The sequence below is a fragment of the Drosophila erecta genome, unplaced genomic scaffold (genome assembly GCF_003286155.1).
Source record: "Drosophila erecta strain 14021-0224.00,06,07 unplaced genomic scaffold, DereRS2 tig00000092-arrow-pilon, whole genome shotgun sequence".
Lineage (NCBI taxonomy): Eukaryota > Metazoa > Arthropoda > Insecta > Diptera > Drosophilidae > Drosophila > Drosophila erecta.
In genome coordinates this window covers 10,186,832-10,207,693 of record NW_020825207.1, presented here as the reverse complement: position 1 = coordinate 10,207,693, position 20,862 = coordinate 10,186,832, and the positions used below count along the sequence as shown (strand labels likewise).

General features: G+C 42.5%; 1 protein-coding gene across 10 annotated transcripts in view; it reads right to left on the bottom strand.

Annotated features, from left to right (window-relative positions):
• Nucleotides 1-20,862, bottom strand: part of LOC6548040 (muscleblind-like protein 2) — a 115,354-nt gene that overhangs the window by 19,652 nt on the left and 74,840 nt on the right. For 8 of the 10 annotated variants that reach the window (XR_001448460.2, XM_015156284.2, XM_015156281.2 and 5 more), the window contains exons 3-4: nt 6,517-6,687; nt 5,536-5,712 (exon numbers count right to left, since the gene is read on the bottom strand). Coding sequence is in view for 9 of the 10 variants with exons in the window: in XM_015156284.2 (XP_015011770.1) it covers nt 5,536-5,712; nt 6,517-6,687 (348 nt within the window). In the remaining variant the exon portion in view is untranslated. Of the gene's footprint in view, nt 1-3,439; nt 3,674-5,535; nt 5,713-6,516; nt 6,688-20,862 lie in introns of all 10 variants that reach the window. The other 2 variants (XM_015156280.2, XM_026980224.1) reach the window with 1 other exon arrangement.

The window sequence follows — 20,862 nt, the reverse complement described above, 5'->3', positions numbered from 1 at the left end:
GAGGCAGCGAAAGAGACAGATAGTCTGAGGTGCAAAAGAGCCGGCCAGTTGAACCGACTCCTTCGTTTTTTCGACCGCATTTTTTTGCTGGGCTAGTGTCACTGGCCATGAATGCTACAAATGGATTAATTCGCTTGGGCGCGACAACATCGTGGGGTGTTCGCCATATCTACATACGTATATCCCGGGCTGCATGTGTGTATCGGGGTCGAGTCCATAAAAAACCAGCGGGCTGGCCCAGCAGACTCCGCTGGACAATTCATTGGCATGGAAATCTCTGCTTTTAGTTAATTTTCCGGTTCAAACGTTATCCGGCCCGGACTAATCCATGTCGTCCATGTCCGTGTCCGTATCCTTGTCCGTTACTGTGTCCGTATACGTACACGTATCTGTGCCCTGTACAGGTTGACATTTACATTTTTGGTCAGCTCGGTGAGAAAAAAGAGGGGGTCTTCCGTCCTGCTGTCCTGCTGTCCTGCCGTCAAACGATTCCCCTTCAATTTCACTTTTCCTCCGGCCTTTTTTCTTGGCCGAGATGCTCTTGTCACGCTTACATGCCGGGATTATAGTTCTGTGTGGTCGTTCGTTGCGGCAGGTGGCATATTCGCCATCGACGTCGAGGGGAGATCCCCCATCGATATGGGCCTTTTTTTAACCTCTTTGCTTGCTGACATATGGGGGACGTTTTGGTGACCCAGAATGCCAAACAGCAATCATAATAAACAAAACTTAAACGCTTATCAACGACAGCAACAATAACACAGGGAAATAATATAGGAAAATCATATATGCAGAGGAAAATTGTTGTGTTTTTGTGGTGTGGTTTTGTAGCGTCTGTTGGCTAGATTTGGATATATATGTAAGTATATATAACAATAAATAACTCGATAAGGGGCGGGGATAATCAGCTAACAGTATGTGGATTTTGAAGGGTACACTTAGGGTGAGTATATTATAGATATTGGAGTTCTATAAAGTCGCACTTCGACCAAAGTATCGACCAAAGTACAACGATTATAGTTCGATGAAATCAATTTACTTAGCATGCTGAGCAATTTTTTTGTTTATACAGAGAATATAATATAAGGCTATAAGATATGTTACCTTGAACAGGTCTACGTAAGGGTATTTAACAATGAGATGTATTAAAAGAATTGGAAATGGTTCTGAAATGAAACAGCCGCATTGCATCGGTCGTGTATATTTGGTAATTATTAGATAACTAATGAACTAACTATGCCGTCCATAATGTATTCTATACTTCTATAGGGAACCCACGGTTAAATTTGATTTTGCGGCAGATCAAAATAACACACGATAAAAAAACATGGCAGACAGGTGCAATAAGGTAAGCGTTTAATTCCCATTTTTACCAGGCCTGTAATCACATTAAACGAGCACCCATAAATACAATTATCGGCTCAGAAAGTGGCAGAATGGATGGGAGGGTATGTCAGCATATGTGCCTGGATGGTGTGTGCTTTCGGGAACGTATCAAAGGACATTTTCATACAATAATCACGTTTGTCCTGCCCTTCCGCTCGACGAGGAGAGCCTCGATTGAATTACGCCTAAAATGCTGCAACAATTTTTCACTTTATGCGATATTATGCTGCAATTATGTGTGTCATTTTCACCGCCCCTCCGTATCCCTCCGTATCCCGTCTCTTCCACTCGCGATTCCAGCCTGGCCAACAAGGACAACGTTGTTGTTTGTTGCGTCAAATAAATTTCCAGCAGAAAGCAATTAAGTCGCGAATTAAGTACGGCGCATAGGACACGCAGCCGGGAAACACGGATACGTACCACGTACGTGCCCATATGTGCATGTGTTGGCCCGGCTGCCTCGCTTTTCCGCTTTCCCGCTTTCCTGCTTTCCCGCTTTTCCTCCGCATTTTCCCTGCTCGACCTGCTCCTGCGTGCTCAAAGTTTTAACGCGTTGTAATAAATGTTAATTTTGGCCCAACGAAAATCAACATTTATGGCGTGTTTTATGTGAGCTTCAACATATTTCCCGTGTTGCCGGATATTTTCGGCCCCATACCCATTCCCTCAATTTTTTCCAACTCCTGGCAGGATTATGCTCTTCCATCTACCCTCGCTGTTTGTTTGTTTCTGTCTGGGGCGCGTACTTAAAAAATATAATTATTTATTGATCTACAAACAAAATTAACATCTAAATGACGCTATACACCCTGTTTGAATGGTGTCTCACCAAATGATTGTTGAACATTTCATTTGCCTTGGACAAACATAATTAGGTTCAGCCAAATGAGTTTTCAATTAGCCATAAAATTATATTTGCTGCCTCTACACTGACTTCAGTCAAATATTTTTATGGGCTATTCGTACTATATGTCACTGTCATTTTATAGAATGATCTAAGTGATTTCAGATAATTTAGAAATGATTTTGATTGATAATTTTTCCTATGTTCCTTTACATATAATTACTGCTAGATATATATTATATTCTAGTATGATCACTAATAAGTAACACGGAATCTGTAAAGGATTTATGGAAACTTTCGAGTCTACGTTGATTTTAGGCAGAATTATTTGGTTCATTGATTTGAATTTTTCAATATTATCGGGGGACGAGTTCGAATTTCGCTAAAGCGTTTATTGCATAACCATTGGCAATGCCATTGAATATGCAGCATAAATAAATAGCATAATTTGTGTTTTACAAATTGTACGATTACACACATTTTTGCAGCTTTTGGGGGAATAACAGTTATTTGTAAACAGATTTTATATGTGAGGGCGTGTGTGTTTGCATAAAGTTAATTAAATTGTTTGCATGCGGCATTAACTTCTAATTAAATTTGCTTTAAATCCATATATGTATATATAAATATATATACGAGTATATATGGGAAGAGATTTTCGAATGGAATCGAACGAACAGCGAATTTGGCATGAAATTAAAGCAAATTCAATCAACTATTTTGAACTAAGCAGGATGGCCTAAGGTCATCTATCGCTAGATATATACAGGATATATATAGATAGAAATATATTTATATATTCGTGTGGCGTGTTAGTGCAGGAGTAAAATTCTGTGTTGTATTTCTCTGTTGAGGTTATTTGGAAAACATAAACAGAAAACGCTAGTTGGGCGCCTACTTCACAAACTGTTTTTTAAAATTTGGCTTTCAAAGGTACGCCATTAGATTGATTGGGCTAAAGTAATCTAAGAACCAGTTGGTATATTTTAAGAAGCAATTTGTGAAGTCAACGCCATTGCAAACATGTTCAAACATAAAAGACACTTTCGCAGGTAAGTGAAAAATAAAGGAAATCATAAGATATTTAGGCAGCACAAAGAACGCAAACGAAAATCAAGGAAATCAAGAGTACTGGGCTAAGGTTGATCGAACGCAAACGCAAGGAGAAGGTTCGAAAAGTATAGAAAAATATATAGTATATAGCCATACCGCAGCTGCAGCAGCGACAGCGGTGGCGCGTGTTTGGGCCGCTTTTAATTGTGCCTGTAGGTGCAGGGGGGGATGGAAGTAGCGGCAGGGGTCGCGTGCGCACCTGCCCTTCACGGCGTCCATGCAAACCGTTATCGAGCCGTCGTCGTGCCTGGCGACGCTCTCCTGCGGATGGGCGAACCGGCACTCGGATTCCGCCCGTTTGCAGGCGCCGCGCAGGAATTCGCGGCACACCTGGACTTGCAATCGGATTCGGATTCGTTATCGTTATCGTTATCGTAATCGCATTATCGCATTATCGCATTAGCAATCGGATTCATCGCAATTATCGCCATCGATCGCAAACACACACACAACACGACGCCCGCATTTCGATGATCATCGTTGGGTATTTCAATATTATTATTGCGTTTTTGGTTTTTGGGATGGGCATTACATATCGGTTATATCATTATCAGGTGGTATATATTTATCGATTCGTTGCATCGATTTTCGTGGTTGCAGCGCACATCGGTATCGGTTTTGGTATCGGTATCAGTTGATTGGTTGGCGGGCGTTGGCAGCGGATAGCAAAAGTGGCAGCAGTTGTGGTTCAGAGTGGTTCAGTGGTGTTTTTCGGTTTGGAGTGTGTGTGTTTTATAGGCGGAGAGGTGTATGTGTGTGTGTGTGTGTGGAGTGTGGTTTTTGGAAATAATGGAAGGATATTCAGTAACAAGTTCATTTCTTTTGTTTCGTTTTAAACTTTTAGTTTACGTTTTAGTTTTCATCAAAAGAAAAGTTAACTATTTGCGCAAAAGTATATATATATATTTTCGATTTGTTCCAAGTCAAATGGTAGGCAAGTTTTTTTTAGTTTAGTGGTTAGAGCCGATACAGATGCATTTCAAATTTTGGTTTTATTTGTGTTAGGATTTTTTTTGATTATGCTTTTTTTTTGCTGTTGTACTTGCCCCTTGGAATTGGTATTGCTTTTGTTTATTTTTGGGTGTTGTTTTTTATTTTTGCTTCATGCCGATTAGTTTTCAATTTGCATTTTTAAGTTGGTGCACTTTTGAGTACGAGAAAACACAAGAGGAACACGTAGCACAAACATAACAAAAAGGAACAACGAGAATGCAAGGATTATTCAAAATCAGGAGTAAACAAATATACGAAGACGTTACGGGGAGCTCGGGGTGGACTGTTTGTAGAGAGTATTTCGGTGTCTGCTGATTCAAAGTAAATAAATAGCTTGAAAATTTAAAGAAAAATCTTGAAATCAATGACTAAACGTCTACCAACTCTATGGTACTAAAAATATCCTCAAGGGAGTACGAAAAACGCTGCTACTCTTTAACTCCACATCTACGATGATTTTTACTTAGGGCCCAAGGGGAATTTCTAAAACTCTATATGGGGTCTGGAGTATGGAATGAAAAACGAGCCTCCCATCGGCTTAAACAGGAAATGAAAATAACTATAGAAAAACGGGAAAGTAAGGGTGAAATCAGAAATTGATGTGCAAAGAATTCTGCAATTTAGTTTTCTTGGTCTATTTACAGGGCTCGTAAGCTTCCTAATAAAGCTTCTGAAAAGCAGCTGCTAGGCCAAACTGCAATATTGTGCGATCGACTCATTTATCGATCCGTACTAATTCGATAATATTGTATAGATAATAAAGATGTAAGGAAATGAAAAGAAGAGAAGAGAACATCGAGATTGGGTGTCTTTATATTTGGTTTCAATTTGGCGGTGTTAGACAAATACGAATGTGTGTCAAAACGTCGAATCATTTTCGGGTTATTGGCGAATTATACAGTGGATTTTGGTCGCAATTTCAGCTTGATCTTTTGGCAAACTCAAAAGAACTCAAAACTCTGTACAATGTTTTCGTTTTTTAGTTCGCAATATTTGTATACGTAGTTTAATATTAATTCTAATTAGAAATATAAATACATAAATACATGCCACGAAAGGAAACATAGGAACGTAAAAAACTTTCGTTAATTTAATAAACACAAGGTAAGCGTAAAAAAATCGCGTTAAATTGACTTCATTGGATACATAAACATATATCGAGATATATATATAGTCGCCGGCATCAGACCGAAACTCACCTCTAATCTGTCGGAACGTGGTATTTTCTGCTGGGCCACCTGCACTGTTTGGGGCACCACGGGTCCCAGTTGGGAGGTCACGGGATCCGGACCCAGCAAGGTGGGCACCAGGTGTCCCGTTGTGTAGTACGGACTGTACGTGTTGGCCGGAATGCCGGTCAGATAGGGGTTTGTTGCCTGCAAGAGGGTAGTCGGTCATTAGGCCATTAGTAGCATTCATCAGAACTCATTAAAGGCTCAGAGGTTTGGAAGTGGATAATGTCGAGGTTGCTTAATCGATCTCTATCAAGTTAATATAAGTGATGAATATATTAAAACCAACTTTTTCAGGCTCAGCAGTCCGTGCCTCGTAAAACATCTATCAGGCATTCCAGCCAGCTATAATGAAGTCCTCTTTTAAATCTGTTTTATTTATGGCCTATCCCCATCCGAAAGCCATGATTCGACACCCCATTGAAGGCTTCACACTGCCCATTAACTGACCCCTGGGCACAAATTATGCCTGGCACGCACTCGTAAACCTTTTTGAACCCCAAGCCCCGGCTCTAATGAAAATTCATGCATTTTTCAACAATCAACATGGGCACTCTTTGCCCATCTCGTCTCTACCCACTCAGCACCCAGGAACCCAGCAAAAAGTACAAATAAATAAAAACCCTCGCCCTAATGATGACTGTCGTTTAGCTGCAAATCCACAAAAACCATGTCGCAAATTATTTGAGAATTAATTTTCGATTTGTTATAAAGCGGAATATTCCCCCTCTGCATGAATAAAACATTCCTCTTTCTCACTCTTTGACTCATTTTCGCGCACTTTGAATTTCTCGATTTTTCTTTTTCTACTCTGTTTGGTATTTTGGATATTCATGGTCGTGGTGGAGGAGGAGGAGCTCGCTTATAAATATTCATATTTTCGGACTGAAGGCCAGTGGAAAGGCAGGGAAACGGGGGATTCAATTAAAGTATTAGAGCGGCACTTACCACGGCTGGCACTTGGCCGGATATGACCGGCTGACCGGGCGCGATGCCCATCTGTTGCATCAGTGCATTCTTGAGGGCCAAATGATTGCGTCCATTTATCAATAACTGATCCTTCAGATGCTGTGGTGGATGAAAGTATTTGCACGGCGGTTTATCACGATTACAGCGGCCCTGCAAGAAAATTCAAAGGAAATGCTTAGCAAATTTTTTCACTACCTAGTCAGTCAGCGTTTTATGTACACATAATATGTATATATTAGGAGAGAGAGTGCTTCATAAATTTCCCCCGACTGACAGCCAGCTGGGGGTTAAATCTGTGGGCCATCCACATCGGCAGTTGGCCATAATTCAGTTTCGATTGCTGGCAGTGGCAATTTAGTAAGCGTGTTGCCCAGGAAGTGCTTTTGTCGCACTAAATAAATTACTAGAAACAAATTTATGTTAATGCCATTTACTCCTGGTTGCGGGTCCGGTGTTGATTAACACAAATTGTTGTGCTTAACCTTAATGCCGGAGTCCTTTCCGGTTCGATTTGCAAGAGCAAACACAGTTTCATTTGATTTTATTGCTCTAGTTAGTTATTTAATTGCTTAAATAATGGTGAAGTGCAACAAATAAATGTATCATTTATATGTATTTGCTGGATAATGCTTACAGTATCCAATGCTGTAAAAGAACTGACGTAATGTGTTATTAACACTATCGCGAACTTGTGTAATGCAATCGCGTTTCCCATCGAAGTTGTTATAATAGCGAGCCATTTTAGGGGAGTTACACTGCCTGTAGTAAACTTGCTCCCATGTAATTTGTGTTATCCTTGGCATGACTCAGAGTCCTGAATAACTTTATGTTCGTGCTGTCAACACATTTTACCCAGCCCCAAAAATAAAGCCAAACCAATTAACTGCATGCAAAGCCCATTGCAATTCTGCTTCAGGGAAAATCTGGAGACCGAAATGTTCATGAAACATGGCATCGTATTTTTCCAAACATATTTTCGGGCTGTATGCGCGATCGAAATTCGTTTTTAATTGCGAAAAGTAAAATTTCACTTCATTAGCACGTGTAATTGTGGCGCCGTATTAACGCGGCTCACTCTCCATTTTAAGCTGAAATGTCAACAATAATTATAATGACCAAGGGATCGAAGAGAAGGGGCCACCATGATGCATGCAACATGGCATGTGGAAAACGGATTTTCCACCGAAACAAGGGCAGGCCAAACCGGGCAAACAAATATGCATGTAAATTATATTTAATTCAGAGCAAATGAAGTTAACAAATATTTGCATACAGCAAGGCGACCAGCAAAATGAGTGTAAAAGGGGATACAAAAAATTCGAAATTTATATGTAAAAGACGAAAATTGTGTGTGCATAAATTGATTGTTTGGCCCGGTCAGACGAGGACAGCAATAGCAGGATCAGGACGAGAAGACAGGGACGGCAATTGTTGCAGGGAAATGCCAACTCGTTTTCGGTTTCCTTTCGTGTTCTTTCCCTTTTTTCCTGGCGTTGCCACTGCTGTTGATGGCATTTGCAATTTATGACGCCCCGAAAACTGTACAAGATTTATGGCGCCCAACAACTGGCGCTAACTCAGAAATAATTGTTGCCGAACAACATTTGTGTTTATTTTTATTTGCTTTGTTATGATTTTCGAAATAATTTGCTAGCATATTGACAAATGCGAGGCGAGGATAGAGCAAGTTTTTAATAAACTTAAAACTATGTTTCACTTGTTGTCACTCGTTGCAAAGCCATAAATTAGGCTAATTAATTGCCAAATACTTTGTATACTCCCATCATTCGATGGGTAAATATTTGGTTAGCCAACGAAATGCTTCGCATTGTTGTCTCGCAATTTTGATCAATAAATACAGCACAGAATATTTATTGACGACAAGCAAATATTTTTATCCATCCTTCTGTGCGAAACTTTCAATCAGCAACTGCCAGGACTTTCAGAACACACAAACAGGAATACACTTTGGCATATTTGTTTGTGCTTATTGGCGCCATTGGCAGTAATTTAATGCTTGGATTGAGTTTATTCAACAACAGTCACCGTTCTTGTATCTGTATCTGTACACCTCTATTTTGTAGCTTTAATTCGATATAAAGGGGAAAGGATAATGTAATTTTTTTCAAATAGCTCACTTGTTGCCCTCCTAACTGGGTTAATTGCGCCCTGATGGCCATCTGGTCATGTTACCTACATAATTGCTAACTGAATTATCAGTGTGCATAAGCGGAGGGTTACGTTATTGATGAATCTATAAATCGATTTGGCATTCGTTTTAACCATTCCCCCCATTCCCCCGATTGCCTTTCAGCCGCTCTTTCAAGGGCTGTGGAAGCAAATTTAAATTGCATTTGCTGGCCACAATCAAATAAGACATTATTCTTACAGTCCAGGAGAGATGCTCCGTCGGCTGTAGGACAGACATTATCTCTGAGTGCCAAGCGCTTGCCACTTTCCACCTCCACTTTCCCATTTCCCGGGGCAATTTCTTTCTTGTGGCTGGCGCCCGTAGATATGCAACACTTTCTTGCTGCTGCCGCTTGACATTGCCACCGCGATTTCATTTTTTTTGTGCCCCCACCCCATTTTTTCCTTCCACACGCCACACTAAACATTTTCATGTCATTTCGATTGTAATCTGCATGACTGCCTCGCTCCTTGGGCGTGCGAAAAAAAAAGGAACGAACTCGAGCGAGGGAGAGCGGAAAAGCGAGTGCGAAAATTGCAAATGGTGTCCACTCACGCACGCAGGAGGTGCGGAAAATGGGGGGAAAATACGGGGGCGCCGCAGCATATTTGCATTGCGAACGTTCGGCGTTCGCGTTGTGCAACTGAAAGTGGAACCCTTTTTAGAGCACTCGGCGCCTTTTTTCGCAACGCTTCTTGTTTCACAGCTTTGGTCTGATGCAGATTATCCGCTTTAAATTGCAATGATTACTTTTTCGCTATCCTACTCCCCTTTTCTATTTTTCCTCCCTTTTTTTTCATCCTTTTTCGGGTGGCATGATGGCAGTGATGGCATTTCAGAGCCATTTTTCTTCTTTTGCCAGGCCATTCGAAACAATGTCGCCTGTCGTCTAGCGTTCTGGCATGCCATTGTGGAAAAGCAAACGCAAGCGGGATGGCGGTGGCCAATGGCTAAGGAATTTCTCATGTTTTCATGCCAAGTGCAAGTCAGGTCCAGTCATGTATATCGTCGCGTATCGCATTGCCATTTGGTCGACATGCGTCTTGGGAGCCCAGCTCCTTGGCCATCCTTGCCCCGCCAGTTAAACCCTCTTCTGGGTACGCAGCTGTTGGCCATCAGCTACTGGGAGCTGGGTGCTGGGAGCTGCAAGCTGGGAGCACTCAAGTCCATGTCCTCGTCCTCGTCCAAGTCGTTGGGTATTAAATGTCATTTTGCATTTCGTGACAAGTTGGCTAATCTGACTCGAAAGTTATTTATTTCTTCTTTGTTGAGTGCAAAGGAATTTTTCTTACACTTTTTTTTTTTTTTTTTTCTCCAGCTACAGCTACAGCTTTTGCCCTGAGAGCATTTACATGGCATTTTCCCTCAGGGTCTCTGTTTGCTCGGAACTCCTTTCGCCCATTTTTCCCTTTTTTTTCCGAACAACTCTAGCTACTTTTCTTCAATTTAGCGGCGATAGGAATCGCCTTTGAATGTTAATAAAACGGATTTTTATGCAAATTTAAAACTGTTTAGTGGTTCGACTTTGGTATGCATTAAAAGAAGAAAAAATGCGATCGCGTCTAGAGCCCTTGCGAAAATAGACAAAGAGTTGGTATAATACGAATGAAAAATGTTCGCGCGGCTTTCTATGATATGGGGGAAAGCGAATGGCTATGGCTTTAAGGTTTAAATTACGTTTAGTATTGCTTGAGCGAACTTTCGATAAATTCAGTATTTTGGAAGCAAGTGAAAATATAGGTATATATCTGCATTTCATGCATAATCTTGTAAGCATTCTAAATAGCAGCAAGTAGTTAAAAAAAATATTCCAAAAATTGCTTTTTCTTCATTGTCATAAACTCTAGAGGGCGTTACTGGCTGCAATTTCCCAGCAAGTGAGTGGGACTTATGATAAGCCACTTTGGAACACACAAATTGCATGTCCTGCGAACTTTTCAGCCTTATTTTCTTCCCACATCGTGCAGTGCAAACTCCATTTAAGGCTTTACATAAAACATAAGCGGAAAATGTTGCCGAATAAAAATGTAGAAAACAGGAAAACAACAACGCTGGCGAGCATAATTCCTGACACTCTCCGCTTTTGGCCATTTTTGAACGGCACGGCTGAGGGAGAGAGAAAGAGCCAGTTGCCAAAAAATTTAATGCAAACTAACGGCACTACAAGCTTTGGCACTTTGCATTCCACACACACATGCACACGCAAACACTCCAGCTCACACACATGAGCGGAAGAGTTGGCCAATAGCGGGAGCTAGTAGATAGTTGAAAACTATTTTCGACGCTTAACGGAGAACTCAATTTGTTTTCACTTGGCCATGGCCAGAACGTAGCTCAATAACACAAACAGCAAATAGAGATAATCAAAAAGCAATTGCAAACAACAGCCAAGCCTCAAAACGAAAAGAGGAATAGGGAATTGGTAAGAGAGAGAGAGAGAGAGCCGAACGCTGTGGACACATTGAGATATTTATTGTATAAATGCCGGCAACAAAATAAATTAAAAATGACAATTCACCGTAGGCATGTCCTGGGAAATCAAGGCAATTTTCCATGTTCCACACACACACACACACACACACACATAGTCAAGCACACGACTGCAACTAGTTTGCAGTTTAATTTTCAATATGGCTAACCGGCAGAGTCGAGCGAGCGAACGAGCATTGAAAATGAAAATATTTTCCTGAAATGCAAACAAATTGGCAAAAGGCAAATGGTCAATATTTGCTGGCCATAGGAGCCGGCAAAAGTGTGTGTTGCGAGCCCGGTACAAAACAATGGCCAAAAGCCGAGGTGGTTGGGTGGTGTTTTTCTTTTTGTTACTTTTTTTTTTTGTTTTTGGGTTGGTAGGTAGACAGCGACGACCAGCGGCGCATGCTAAGCGATTCGCCTCAGACAAAAGGCAACGGCAGCAGCCGGCCGTATCTGCAGTCACTGAACTCCTCCTAAAAGTATGCAGCGCCAAATAGCCATGTGAATGCGAGTGCATCCCTTCTGGCCCTCCTGTCTCTCTTTGTGTGCGTGTGCGTGCGCATGAGTGTGTGTGTGTGGGGGAAAACAATGAACGGGCCTCGACTTTCTGTGGCCATGTTTTTTTTCAATCATGCGTTCGTTTCCTCACTCATTCATTCACTCGACGGGCCACACCGCACCACTGCAGTTGCATACTTTTGGGATTTGCAACAGATTCCCCACACGATCCTCCCTCTCATTGCCCCCCTGCCCCCCTTTCACTGCATAAAACTGGCCCAGTGCGACAATCTGAATCGGTTGCTTTAATAGTAAACCAGCAACTTAGGACCCGGTGAACCATTATCTTGGGAGTAACTGCATTCGAGGGATTTGTGTTAATTGAAAAATGTGGCCTAGAATATGGCGAGCACAACTGTACTTCTCTAGAGTGGATTACCTTACGGACAAAAGTGCACTCAGTTAATGGAATTCTACTAAACGATGCGCTGTTACTGTCGTGTTATGCCTTTTGCCAACTTTATTTTTTGGTTCTTTTTCTTCCGGGAAACTATACTTGAGTTGGCCAAATGGCAATTTCTGATTTCGGTAGTGGCTCTATCTCACTGCCGTATTTTCGTTTCATTTGCTCATTTAACCTGCTCTCCAGTTCCCTTCCCTTTCCCATTTCCATCCCTCTTTCGCTCATTGCATTTGCCTTGCGCTTATCAGCCTCGAAATTCACTTAATTTAATTAAAGTGCACAACGGAGTGAGTGCAGAAAGAAAATAAAATAAAAAAAACAAAAAAATAATAATAAAACGGTGAGAGCGCCACTGGAAAAGGCAAAAGACTTTCACATTATTTTTGCACACAAACACCGGAGCACCCAATGCCAGTGGTCATTCCGCTCCCATCATCATCGCCATCCTCATCATCATCAGCGGCGCCATCATCGGTGTGGACGTCATTGCTTCATTTTCGCCTGCCGGTTACGGGGCTTCGGCTCCGTTGCGCCCCCGAATTAATTTCCGTTTTGCAAACCAATTGAAAATCCAATTTTCAATACACAAACCATATAACGCCATGCCCCTCATCTCATCCATGCCACCCAGTCGCATTCCATCCACTCTGCCCGGCATACGTTTAACTAACGTCCCCTGCTCCACAGCGAGCGCTTTGCCGGGGAATTCCGGTAGCACACGTGGAAAAGTTTGCTCACATTTAAAGGGCTTTAAAAAAGTGGCAAACGAACGTGGCCCGAGAGCCACGAAACGGGCAACTGGAGGCCATTGGCCACTGTGCCCGAAAGTAGGCAACAATATATATGGGCATTAAACGTAAACCGACTGCAGCCTGCAGGGGCAACAGCCCAGGCTGCCATGCCCCCGTTCGGCTTGCATTGCCGTGTTTATTTGTACACATGCCGACACACACGCGCGCACACACACACACACACACACAAGCACACACGTATGACCACATAATGCACGCCATGGCGCCCGAACAGGGACCCCTTGGGACAGGCTGCGGTGCGTGCTTGTGTGTGTGTTGCACATTGATTTTTTCTGCAGGCCAGCCAGCCGAAGGCTCTTCCTACCATGATTTGACCACATGGCCAGGACGCTTTACAAATTGCAGGGGCTAACCGGGCACTGTTAGTGGGATTTCCTATAGCGATTCGATTAATCTGGGCAAAGAAGACGTGATCGGCGCTGGCTGTATCTAACTAGAGGATTTAGCTAAGCCCAAGGAAATGTGAGCGGCGGACATTATTATTGTGCAATGGTTAACCAGTTTTGAGTAGAAAACATTTGCATTTGAATGGAATTTATTTGTTTTCATTGCTTTGTCTAGTTTTCCAATGACCATCAATGGAAATGTTTTGTTCGCTTATTTGTGCTTTTTTTGCGGATTTTTGGAAAAGCCCTCTTGAAAGGCATTTTTTTAAGCCTAAAAGCGTGCTGCGGTATTTCAGACTTTGCTCGTTTTTCACCCCCATGCGCGCTTTCTACTTTTATGATAGAAATAAATTTTAAGCATTCACATTTTTCAACTTTTTGACACACAGCCATCACAAAACCGGGGTAAAGGCCAAATAATTGAAGTGCGAAGCCCTGACTTGACTCAACTTAACTCAACTTGACTTGCGTCGTATCCTCGCTGCGAAATCGGCACTCACATAGATACACACACACACACACACACACGCAATGGCTGAGATTGGCATAAACTGCGGCAACATTTAATGGCGAGCTTCGTTTTTGGCAGACATTGATGACTTTTTAACTGCAGTCATTTGCAGGGCGCCGTCGTTTACACAGCTTACACAGACATGGATACACTGCCATAGATATGGCAAATGTTTGCCTAGGCCCCCCACACATACACTCACATCAACACACACACACACCCTCATACACTCACACGTTTCGGTGGCGTTTCCGTTTCCTCAGCTGCGCTGTAAGCCATTTGAGCAGAAGGCGGCGACATCAGGAAAATATCGCGTGACGCGGCGATAAAAATAATCATCATAATGTAATGTGAAAGGAGGCCAACGAGGGGGGTCGGTGTGTGGCGACTGCTTAATCGATTTTCCCTTTTCGCCGCAGCGGGCGTGGCCCCATTTAATGCGATTATTTGCGATTTCTTTTCTGTGGACGTTCGCAGTGTCCGCAAATTAACGAGCCCCCATAATAATTTAGTCGCATGCCGTAATAACAAGCCGCAGAAGTGGGTGCACCGGCTACCTTTCGGACCCGGCCTTTTGGGGTGGCTGGCCCCAAGGTCGTGGGAGCAGGCAAATTGATTTCGTTTCATGTTGCCCGACATATGTTGCCGACTTTTTGGCGCCAAGCCCGTCGACGTCGGCGCTCGAAGACATTTGCATGGTCGTAAATGAGAAATAAAAACGGGTTGTGGGTGTATGTGGGTGGCTGCGGTCAAATTTGCTTGTTGTTGGGGAATAAAAAATTTTATTGCCCATATGTGTTTTGTCCTTAGGGCGAGCAGAGCCTTCGTTGGCATCGTTTGCAATTATTATGGCATACTTATAAGGGAAGAACTGTTTTTTTAAGAGCTCCTCTTTAAGCTTCCATACAATGGATCACTTGACATTCAATACCGGCATGCTAAAACATTTCAATGCGCCAAACTAATTGAAAAGGGATGCTTTCAGCCATGGACAAGGAGAAAGTTTATGGCAAACACAGGCGGAGAATGGAGAACGGAGAACGGAAAACGGAGACATAAGGACACGCTTTTAATAAATCCATCACATAACCCGCATTATTAAAAAGATCCAAGTCCTGACACGAACAAGCAAAGTTTCGCTGGCAAACAAACACACACAGAGGACAAACGTGTCTACGAGGTGGAGATGGAGATGGAGGTGGAGATGAAAGGGGAAGGGAGAAAGTACACACACGAGTAGAAAAAGCGCTTATCAAATTTCCACAAACGATGACAATCAAACTGAAGGCATCAGGACGTTGAGCAAAGCCAAGCCAAGACCAGGACGAGGACGAGGACGTGGGCGAGGACGAGGACGAGGATTCGGACCAGGACGAAATGATTGGACGTTGTGGTGCTCTTGAGTGAATGTAATCGCCAATAAACTGCATAAAGCGCATATCAGCTGGACTGGCTCGACAATGGGCGAGAGTCCAGGACATCGAAAGGATTCAATCAATGCGCAAACAAAAGGCCAGCAGACTGAAGCGAGAGAGTCGCTTCGAGACGCGCAGACCCAAAGGCACATAAATAATTCAATTGTCAACACGCTCGGCACTGCAACATGCGATAATATTACCCCGCCGAACGGAAGGAAAACTTTTCTGCTAACAAAAATAAACTTTTTTCTTTGCCACTGATGTTGCCATGTTACAACTTTATCGATTTACACAAAATGAGGCTCGTTATTAGTTGAAGGAGACATGTGTGACCAATGTGGAGAAAGCGGAGAAAGTGAGCAGCAAATAAACATCCTTAAGCTGAAGGGATTCGAGTGCACTTCCAGTCCAATGTTTAAAACTAAAATAAAATGTTATGTGTAATCTAATTACTAACTGCTGATTACTAAGGTGCCCTGAAACTACGCAACCAGCAATTTAATTTGAGAAAATCCATATGTGCAGCAGAAAAAGTTAGTTGTCAGTGACAGTTGAATGAGAGAAGCCAGGAGATTTCCCAGGGATTTTTCACCTCAATTAGAGTCTCCACTTTTGGCCAGCCGACTAATCTCGAGTCCTTCGACCAGGATCTATATCTAAGGCCTCGCCCATCTTTCGGTTCATTTCCCCCCTATTTTATTGCCTCTCCCCTGTTTTTTATGACTTGACAGAGCCCCTTCATCATGCCGTTCTCCCTTCGGTTTTTTATGATTTGCTACACACCCGGCTATGTTTCCGTTGCTTTCGATTTTAAAGGACCCAGAACACATAAGTGAGTGTGTGAGGGTCCTTCGATCGCATGGGCAATTTTTTATTGTTAGAAAATTGTTTTCTCTGCTCAGCGTTACGCAAGGAAAAAATTGATTTCTTGTCTTTATGGCATTGTCCTTTTGCCAGTCCTGTTGGCTGGCTGCTGTTGGCAAATTTAATATGTTATCCTTCGATGTGCGTTCCCCTGCTTCTGGGTGTTGTTGTTTGTTTGAAAAATATTGAATTTTTCGCAAAATAAAAAGGATAAAGGATAACATCTTTTGCCGTGTTTGCGGAAACCGAAGCAAACCCAAGGAGCCCAGCAAGTGGAAAATTGTCCCTTCTCTACGTTCCTCACACCACCAAAAGTCCTTGCTTGTCCGTTTTGTGGTTAACTTGTTTCGGTTTCCTTTCTTTTTGATTGTCTAACATGTGTTTCTTTTCCACTATATACATCTGTATATGCATTCGTATATACTATATATGTATATAGGGGACACTGTATTTCGGAGACATTTGATTTCAGAAATTGAATTGCATTTAATTTGCTTTTGCTGTTTTGACAAAGTTGCTGGCCTCTGGCAGCTTATTGGCCTGCAATAATTTTTTTACATTTCAAGTGTCAAATAACTTTAAGCTTGAATAAATTGTTCAAGCATTTATTTTCGGGACTCATTTATTAAAGCTCTGCCTAGGCTGCAGTTTTCTCTTTACAAGATAAACGCACCTGTAAGTAAATGAAAAGTTTTTGTCATTTTTAGTCAAACGATTTCGTTTGAGCTTAATTTATTGTGTGGCCAAAGGTTATAGTTGGCATTTAATTAAAGACAGAAATTGCTTTCATCTAAGCCTTAAATTACAGAGCCTAATAGAAACAGAATTTGGAATCCAAAATGTGCCGAGTCACTTAAAGTGATATTATGCATATGGGCAATTTTCATTTAAGTTTTCTTATTTCAATTTAAGCTGCCTGTGGTTGAACTTTTCTCTTCGGGCCGAAAAAATCCAACTGTTGAGTCTAACTGAAAAATATTATGAATATTTTTAGCACACTCAGTGCGGTTTTTTATTTTGCTATCCTTTTTTTCAGAGATTTTGTTCATCAACAAAGCATTAGCGCTTGCCCGCTTAGGGACTTTTACAATGCACTTTTTTGTTTCGTTGTGTCTGCTATTTGTGAGTGTTTGTAGGCGTGTCAGCCGCCCAGAGGCCTGCAACATAAACAAATAGAACGGCGGGGCAAATGATGAGCAGCGGTGGGCAGGCAAACAAATGAGAAAAAATTTCAGTTCTAACAGGGGGAAAAATTCGTAAAAAATCGCACATAAAAATGGGGAGAGGTGAGCGCTGGGTGGAAATACATAAAAAATAATATCATGAATGCAATGACTTTTAATGTACAGTTATTGCGCAGCTGTCTGATGTCCCAGGCTCCACAAAATTGTATGTATATGTATATGTATATATATTTTAATGCTGCATCCTTTCTGGCGTTGCTTACATGACGCTGCAAGGCGAGGGCAGTGAGCTTGTGTGCGTGCGATTCTGTGTGCGCCATGTGCAGTGCACCGTGTATCCTTTTTGGCAAGCTTCATTGCCACTTTGGCCAAAAAGGGTAGACCGACTGTCAGCCAAACAGTCGCCCGTTGCCCGCTGCACATACTAATAAGGCTAAGTGGCAATGACAAACACAAATGCATTTGCACACACACACACACAAGCCGGATATAAAAGGGGAGGTGAAAGGAGAAAGTGAGCGACAGAGAGGGCATGCTGGGCGACAAATGTCTGTTTGGGACTCTGCGGAACCACAAAGCGAACACTTTATGACTGTTGAATGACCTCATAAGCACGCGTGCTTCTTTTTCGCCGCCCAGTTCCACTTGATTTCGCGTTTTGAATTCCCTTTGAATGGTCTTTAAAATATAATTACCAGTGTTGTAAGCTACCGCAATTGTTTTATCCAAATGTGAATGACATTAAAGTTGACACTGTTGCTTTAAAATATGCAACACTTAAATGTTAGTGCTCAGAGGTTACGAAACACTCATTTATTTAGCTGGCACATTTTTTATATCGAGGGGTACCATGTTCATAGTTTCTCAAGAATTGCCAACGTTCTATGATCAAGCCAAATAGTTGCCATACTTCAGAAGAATAAGTTATTTTGCAGATTTGCAGTGACAACATAGAAATATTTTACCTTCGGTGGGAAAACTTCCATCAATGTCGGATGGAAAATGCGAAAGTTGGCATTGTCATTTGGCTATTTATAGGCAGCTGTCATATTGCAAATTGATGCCTTGCACTGGAACCATTAGCCTTGCCCCCTTTTCCGCCATTCCCCCCCTTTTATCCTGAGTTGCAGCCATTTCTTTTATAATTCTTTCGTTAAGGAAAAATTGCAAGAAACTCTGAGTTTTCCCACTCTATTTTTTCGAGATGCTGCTGCCTTGTCAAGCCATAAAATGTTATCACAAAAAGTATTTTCCAAGTCAGCGCACACACAAAAAGTGGGTGGTGGGCGCAAGATCCTGGCGTGGCTGTCGAATGTGCGAGCGGGACAGGCGAACTTCAAAGCAAAAGTTGTTGGCAACCCACACACAAGCACACACACGCACACACACACACATGTGCAGCCAGTGAAAGTTACAAATAGAGTTGCCATAAAATTTCATATGCTTATCACGTGCGTTGCCCTTGTAGCCACTGTGCCCCATCCCCACCTCACCTACGTAACACCACCCATGGCCCACAACAGCTTACTATCCCCAACGACAGATGGCGCCAAATTGCGCTTGCATCGCTGTCAGCCCTTTCACACGTCACACATAGAGCGCACATTTTGGAGCCAACTGTACCGCAATATTTTCGCTATTTTAAGCTGACAACGTTGCGTTGCAGTGGCCCTTGCTCTATGACTATTTTATTGTCATATTTATCTACAATCAAGCCGCACACATGCGTTCACACCACTGCACTTCACTCGGTGGACGAAAACAAAGCATTGCGTTTGCAGGCTTTCTCCATATTTTTTTGTTTGTTGCGCTTTGTCGAACACAGGCTAAGAATGCGTTTTCCAACAGCCCGAGCGATATGTCAGGAAATTGGCTTTCCTTTTTTTTAGCTTTCCCATTTTTGGCCCCTTTGACATTTCACGCTTCGAGTGGAAAGCCATTGTTTAGAGCTGACATATTGAAGAGAGATAGAGGGTCGTTGCGATAAGAGTGGCATATACAATTTCTATGCCAGATCCTCTGCTGTTTTCGGGCCAAAAACTGTAAAAACCAGTCAAAACTCAATTCAAATTACGACCCACTGATAAGGTTGCAAAAGTAAAACAAATTAATGCCTACGTTTCCTGGCAATGAAAGTAAAGCGTGGGGGGAGGGAAAAATGGAAATAGAAACACCCACAGTTGGCAACGTTTTCCATTTGTTTGTGGCCCACTTTCGGGCGCCAAATAAAAAAGTTAACCAGCCGTGCCCAACACATGTGACCCACATAAGCTTATTATGAACTCATTTTGAGCGCCTTTTTGGCACAGAGAACACCATCAAATTAGATTCAATGAGGCCGCCCCGTTTACCAATAAATTGTGGCAAATTATGCGGCCAAAGATTAAATTCGATTCTTATGTAAATCGAAGGCAACAGGAGGCTGCAGCTTAAGGCTGCTTACCTTCACTTTTATCCATCCAATCCAGGTGCCAGACAGCCCGTACCGAACCTCACTGAGTCGACAGCTGTGAACTGACCCTCTAATCTGCATAATTTGCACAACAGTCGGATGGACAGGGAACTCGAGACGAAGGTGAGGTCCCTGCGGCATTATAAATAGTCAAAGATATTTATTTGTAATGAGGACCAGGGGTTGCCAAGACATTGGGTGGGTCCGGCACTCTCCACGGGGTAGTTTACTCAACTTGGACTTGGAACTCGAACCCGGACTTTTTGTTCGATTAGAGGCCAGCATCTGCTCGATGGGCAAAGTTCTTGCTCTAACGATGGCCGAGGACCGACCACTGAGTTATGCCAACGATAGACCTTTTCCCTCGCTAAAGTTGATTAAAAACTGCAGGCGGTGAGCAGTTGATTGCCCGATGGACGGTTTATGGTCAATTATGCCATGTTTTGGGCCTTGTTTTGTGGCCGGGGATATGTCCAGCCACAAATGATAGTTCAATCAATATCTGGTCTGGGGCACGTCATTTACCACACTCAACCAATTGAATTTATTGCGAAACGCAAGTCAATTTATTATTTTATAAGCATGACAAATGAATGCTGGCTTAGCCTGGCACACTGGCCATAAGTAAGTGTTTTGGTGGAGGGAATCCACACCTTTAAGGATTTCAAAGAAAAAAACACCACATTCCAGAGAATATCCTCACATTTTCTGGGCATCTTTTCCATTTTCCGGTTAATCGATCCCTTCATCGTTCAAGGTTCAAATATTTATCGATTCTGAAGAAAAACACATCATAAGTTCACCCAAATCCTCTTATCCAGCCTGTTTATCCCAGCTCAACGTATATCACTGTATTTTCCGCCATTTTCCCCCTGCTGGGTCACCTACCCCAATCCAAGGTCAAACTTGCCAGCCTTCCCTCCAGCCTGCCCCGCCCATTTACCGCCGCCCCCACTTGACGGAACCTTTTGTTGTTGGCTAGCCACAGGAGCTCAGTCTTGTGTAAGTCAAATGAATTTGTCATGAGGTTTTCCCACTGCTGTTATTGCTGCTGCTGCTTAGGAAACCGAA